Consider the following 6,338-nt stretch of genomic DNA (forward strand, 5'->3'; position numbering starts at 1 on the left):
GCAGCCAGGACCCTTTGGCCCAGCTGACCTTGGCAGCTGGAAGCCATTACCTCGTACCTTGTTACCCACCCCACTCCCCCCAAGAGGTATGTGGGAGAGTGTGCTCAGGTCTGGGGTTTTCGGGGCTGGCTGTGCCATTTACTACATGTCCCAGGCAAGGCATTTAGTCTCTCTGGGCCTCTACTTCCAATCTGCAAAATGGGCTGTGGTCCTCACCCTCGAGCGCCAGAGATGTATGTGGAAGGGCTTTGCAGTGGAAAGTGCTAGACTCCTCTGAAGGGTTTTCACTGTCATTCTTCTTTCCCAGAATCTTCCTGGCACTTTAGGGCACATTAATTCCTATGTCACCCAGGGCCAAGTGCATTCACTCCTGTATCATTTGCTGTTGGTGAACTTTTACACACGACTGTATCACCACCAAAAAGAACACTCAGTTCTGCGAGGCAGCCTGACTTCCATTCGTTGAGAGCCTTGTCCCTTGAGATGACCGTTCTCGTTTTGACCCTTTGTGTTAACTCTGTGCCTCAGTTTGCTCAACTGTCAAATGGGGAGAACGCCTTCAACTTGGGGGCAAAGGTGTAGTACAGGCTACAGGCTGCTCAGGCAGCTACCTGCTCTATAGCCTCCGCCCCCTTCAACATGCACACACACCGCGTTCCGAATTCCCACCAAAGAGAATTACAAGGCCCGATACCGTCTCTCCTGTAACACCACCGGGCCCGCCCTGACTCCAGCAGCCAGGCTAGGACAAAGGTTGGAGCCTCACAGCTGACCAGGGAATGCAGAAAGGTGAGTGGATTACATACAATCAGACCATCCTGACACTGCCCTCTTCACTCCAGACAGTTTACTATGTTTCCCGTGAGCTGGGCCAAGGCTGAAGTACTTTGCAGGATCCTCCAGCCTGGGGACCTAGATAGGGACAGTTTCTCTTTTGCCACCTCGCGTCTTCCCCAGGAGCTGAGAGCAGCCTTCTGGGTCTCCCGCCCCCGCCCCCCCCCCTACTTGTCTTGGCTTTTCCCAGGTGTTCCTGGGGGAAGAATGTCGGAGGCCCTACCCATCCTGCAATCCCTCTCTCCCCCATGGACACCACTCAGACTAGACAAATGCAGATCATTAAAAAAAAAAAAAAAAAAAAAAGGAAGATCCCTGTTTATAGGGAGTCCAAGGGCAAGTCATGCACAAAGAGACATATAGGAGTTGATGGAGTTCCGGGATGTCCGATGGCTCAGCCTGGAATAATGCTGCCTGCTTGTGTCCTACTTTAGAATGTTCTAGACTAATGGAGCACTGGAGGAAGGGTAGAAGTCAGAGCTCTTCCTAGATCCCCTGCAGGCTCACCCTTCTCCTATGAGGCAGAGGCCAACACCTAGGGACCGCAGGGAAGGGGGAGGGGTTCAGGCCAGGCCAGACCAGGCCGTGGTAGGCTAAGGTCGCAGGAAAAGGCAGCACAACCCCGGCTAAAGACTCATCTGAAAGTAACGCGATGGTCTCTGAGTATCTCTCACCAGAACTGGTATTAGTGGAAACACGTCCAATTATAGTATTAAGACTCACTTGTGCGAAGATGATTGTTTTCTAAAACTGAGTGTTGCTGAAGTATTTAACTTTTCTGATCCTTAACATACTCAACAGTAAACCAGTGAAAACTCCCCATCGCGGAATTCTTGAAAGGTAAAATGAGAAAATGTACAATATCCTGAAGTTCTGGGTCTGATACAATATAAATCATAATAGTATGTATTTAAAAAAAAATAAGTAGCCATGTTGAATGATTTCCCCCATGGGAGCTATTATCCCACAAGAGTCCTTGCCTTGAATGTCCACAGCAGCCCTGGGGAGCAGACATTATAGTGCCCATTTTACAGCCCATAACAGCAAGGGGTTCCGTAATTTGCTCAAGGTCACACATGAACCAAGGCAATCTTGACCCTTGAGGCAGACCTGGCCGTCTCCTACTTCCATCTAGGGATCCTCCTTATTAAAAAGGTGGGAACAGGGAGTCACCCGTATTTCAGAACTGTCTTTTTACCTGCTCCAGAAGTCACTTTTACCTTTTAAAACATAAAAAAAAAAAAAAAAAAAAAAAAGCTTTAAGAAAAATACCGCCTCTTGGGAAAGGCTATTCTGCCCAGCAGTTCCACAGCCAGGATGCACAGCCTCACCCAGGAGGGACCTTGCACTAAATACTGGAGGCAGGCAGCCGAAAAAGAGGCAGAAGTCCATTGCTCCCTGGACAGCACACACATCGGCCAAGCCGGGAAGCTCTGAGCCTTGGCTTCTTATCTATAAAATGGATTGGTTGTAACAATCAATAAAGTGGAAGCATTCAAACCCAATCCTGCTGGCCCTTGGCCTCTACTCCCCACCCGGGCCCCATGGTCTGGGAGCCATACACCATGCACGTTCTGGTCCTCATCCCTGGCCCAAGTGCTCAACCGGCCCCGGGGAAGCTTCCTGGCTTCTCCAGTCCTTCCCAGGCTGCTGACCCGCGCGCACTGGCAGCAGAGGCCCCCATCTCATGCAGAAAGGAGACTCTCCGGCGGGGCAGGAGGAAACCAAAGGCATCAGCACCGCCTCGGCCTCGGCCTCATACCCGACTGGCCAACAGAACTCAGGGCAGGTATCTGTGGCCACTCCCAAATACCTGGGCTAAAGCGCCATGGGCCCAGCACCGGCGGGGGCCCCACCGGACTCTGGGGGCCTGCAGCTGGAGACGCGCCAGGCGGAGGACATGCCAAAAAGGGTCGAAGGGCGGAAACGGGGCCGGGAAGAAGGGGAGCGCAGGAGCGGCCAGGAGAGATCCATAAAAGTGTCTGGAAAGAGGCGTGCCCGCCACCCAATGCCACCCTCAGGCCTGGGATTTCGTGGGAACAGGGGCAGATGAGCCTGCGCTGGAGAGACTCCTGGGATCTCCCAGCTCCAGGCGGATCCTGCTTTCCTGCTCGGGCTTCCCTAGGCGGCGAGAAGGAAGAGGGTCCTGGTTCTCCCCATGCAAGGGCGAGGGGGAGCTGGGACCCCATGCTGTCCCCTCTCGAGGACAGAGCCCCTCTCCACCCCTTCCTAGAGACCTAGAGACGAAAGGGATTTTAAACCGAGATGCCCGTCCTGTGACTGTTTCATATCCAGAGTTTCGTTTCTTTCTTTCTTTCTTTCTTTCCCTCCTCCCCCGAACAGGCCAGAGCCACCCAATTTTTCCTTTTGAAGCTACAGACTACGTAGATTTCTTTTCCGGGCCTCAGATGGGGGGGTGGGGGGCGGTGGGTATGAAATACAGAATGTGGCCCGACTACATCGCCATCACTTTATTGTATCGTCACCGTTAACTTAACTATAAATACTACGGTGGGGAGCCAGGCTGGCGGCCTCGGACTTCGGGGCTCGACCCCCGGCGCCAACCCTCCCGGCTGTACACTATTTACAGCTCCTCGTTCCTCTTTCTCGGCCCCCTCCCGCAAGGCAGCGCGTGTGCAAGAAAGTAGCATCGTCTGTCTGTGCAAGTCCTTCGAGTGAGTCAAGAGCCACGGCCGGCCCGAGGCCGTCAGCTGTCCGAGTCCAAATCGCTTTTACCTTCCTCTTCCCTCTTCTCGGGCGACGCCTTTGACGACGTCTTGTTCCACTTCTCGGCGTTTTCCGACTCCTCCGACGAGGACCGCTTCTGCCGCCTCCATTTGGCACGGCGGTTTTTAAACCAGACCTGTGGCGCAACGGAGGACAAAACAACAGTTAAGATCAAAGGCGCCCCCCCCCGCCCCTCGGCCGGGGCACCCCCGGGGCCCTCCGTGGCCGCGCGTGACGCGAGCGTGGGCTCTGAACCCAGGGACCCCGCGCGCGCGCCCCCAGAAGGGCCCGAGACTCGCTCCCGCTTCCGCATTTCCATCCAACTTCCTGGGCCTGAAGCGCCCTCCAGCAGCCTCCGCGCCTCCACGGGATGTTTTTCAAGTTCAGGGAGACCCGAGCAGAACCGGGCCAGCCCGGCGGGGCCCCGATCTCGCCGGGAACGGCCGGCGGGCGCGCCCACCTCCACTTTCTCCTCGCGGAGGTGCACTTTCCGGGCCAGCTGCTCGCGGGTACCCACGTCTGGGTACTTGGTCTCCTGGAAGAGGTTCTCCAGCGCTTCGAGCTGCTCGTCGGTGAAGATGGTGCGGTGCCGCCGCTTCCGCCGGCAGTGCAGCTGGTTGAGGAGCTGCAGCTCCGTGCGCGACAGCGTGCCCACGTTCATGTAGGGCAGCATCTGGTGCGGCACCGGGGACACCAGCACCGAGCCGGGGCCCTCGTAGCCTGCGACAAAGTAGGGCGCACGGTCAGCCGCCCTCCTCGCCACTGCGCCAGCCGGCCTGCCCGCGACCCACTCCGACTGGGAAATCCTCTGCAAGGGGGTGCCAGGAACTGGGGGTGCGCGGAAATCGAAGCCGGGAAACGGGAGAGGCGTGTTGGAGCGTCCACGCGCACACTCGCCAAGCCAGTTGGGGGGGGGGGATCCCAGAAGCCTCGCCTCCCCATGCAGGCACTAAGTTACAGTTTCCGCTGACTCTCGCCTAAAGTTTGCAGCAAGTGTACACTCCCCCGTGCCCGATCGGTTAAAAAAAAAAAAAAAAGAGGGCGAGGAGGGTGGGGAAAGTTTATTTTCGCAAGGAGAAAAGTTTGCGCAAAGTGAAAATGGCACGCGCCGCCGACCACCCGCGCCCTGGGGACGGAGGACCGAGGCGGGCGGAGAAGGCCGGCGAGGGCGCGACCCTACCTGGGGGCGTCGGGACGCAGGAGCACTGCTGGGCACCCAGGGGCGGCACGGCCCCGCAGCAGGCCGGGCCCACGGGCGCCGCCTGCACGTGCAACTGCCCGTAGAAGTAGTTGTTGTAGCCGAGGCGGGAGCCGCCGACCGCGGCCGGGAGGCCTGCGCCGCCGGGGGCCACGGGGCGCGGATAGAAGGCGCCATAGTCCGAGGAGGCGCCGCCGCCGGCGCCGTAGAGCGAGTCCCCGTGCAGGGCCGGGAAGACGACGGGAGCCGCTGCGCTGGGCGCCACGGGCAGCACCGAGTCTTTGCAGCGCGGCCGGGCGGCCAGGATGTTGTCGATGCTGAACATGCTGGCGGGCATCCCCGAGCCCCGCGCGGGGACCGGGGGGCGGCAGGGAGGCGCCGGGGAAAAAGCCTCAAAGTGGGGCGGGGTGGGGGGGTCCTCTCTCCTCCAGCGGCCGACCAAACCGAAAGAGAGCGCGGGCGAGCGCGCAGCCCCGCGCCCCTCCCCGCCCCCTGCGTCCGCTCGCCCTCCTCCCGCCCTCCCCTCGCTGCAGCGTTCGCTGAACTCAACCCGCGGGTAGGACGGAGTTTAGACCAGCTGAATCTCTTGTTGGTTTTATACTGAGTCGACGTCATCCTGGATTTAGTTCCTGGTAATATGCAGATGACAAACAGAACCAGATTTGGCCCTTTCGGTTCCTTTGGGTGGAGGGGGGCTTTAGGGAAGGGGGAGGGAGAGAGGTGCCAAGGGGAGGGGGTTGCGGGGGGCCAGAAAAGGGATTGTGGATTGCAAATTAATGAAATTAACCTAATCTTTCCCATTCAGCGGCCCCGCCGCGGGCCGGCCGAGCTGGGCGGGCGTCCTAATTGCTCCGGTTAATCTCATTAATTCCATTGTGCGGCGCAGTTAACAACTCCTTGCGCCCGACCTCTCCGCCCCCACCCTTTTTTTTTCCCCCTCTCAGATTGGGTCCTATTATTGGGTGCGATTTCCTCTGCAAGAAACTCAAATTCATTGTGGCCCGTTTTACTTTGAGGCTACTTTTCCCCCTGGCTTCGGAATTTGTTTTGTTTTAGAAAATGCGAGGGGCTGCGTCCTCTCAAGCAAGATTAAAGATTCCGCTCTTCCTCCGATCCCCCAAGCACTCACCGCCTAATTTCACCTCTATTTTTTTTTTATCTTGAGGTTTTCTCCCGAGTGGAACTGGTTAACCCCACCCCAACCCTTTTGTTTTTGCAAAGGCCAAAATTTGCAAAGGCAAAAACGACGAACGAGGTGCGTTGTGGTTCTTAAAGTACATGCATATATTATATATATATTTGCAGTCACTTTGGGTCTGAAATCTACCATAGGAACCCGTAGGCCCTTACACAGCGGATACCAGATTCAGCCGCTATTTAAAATTCGCCACCAAAAGCAGCATTCTGAAGCGGTGCTTTCAGCTGCTCCCCGTGTGGGTGCCGGTAGGTTTTGTGTTTATTTTTTCTCTTTTTTTGTAAGCATTGCTTTTGGAAATGGGGTGTCTTCTCCCCCATACTGTTTTTGTTCTCAATGCAAAAATGGGGCTTTGGGGATCCCTCACCCCTTCCCCCAACAGCT

General features: G+C 56.8%; 1 protein-coding gene across 1 annotated transcript; it reads right to left on the reverse strand.

Annotated features, from left to right (window-relative positions):
* Window positions 1-3,405: 3,405 nt before the first annotated feature.
* On the reverse strand, window positions 3,406-5,096 carry GSC (goosecoid homeobox). Its single transcript, XM_039254546.1, has 3 exons — window positions 4,742-5,096; window positions 4,022-4,281; window positions 3,406-3,697 (listed from the first exon to the last, which is right to left on the reverse strand). Exons 1-3 carry the CDS (start codon window positions 5,094-5,096, stop codon window positions 3,542-3,544), a joined length of 771 nt encoding a protein of 256 aa, XP_039110477.1. The 3' UTR covers window positions 3,406-3,541.
* Window positions 5,097-6,338: the final 1,242 nt, after the last annotated feature.

The sequence above is a fragment of the Hyaena hyaena genome, unplaced genomic scaffold, assembly GCF_003009895.1.
Source record: "Hyaena hyaena isolate Hyena2069 unplaced genomic scaffold, ASM300989v1 scaffold_493, whole genome shotgun sequence".
Lineage (NCBI taxonomy): Eukaryota > Metazoa > Chordata > Mammalia > Carnivora > Hyaenidae > Hyaena > Hyaena hyaena.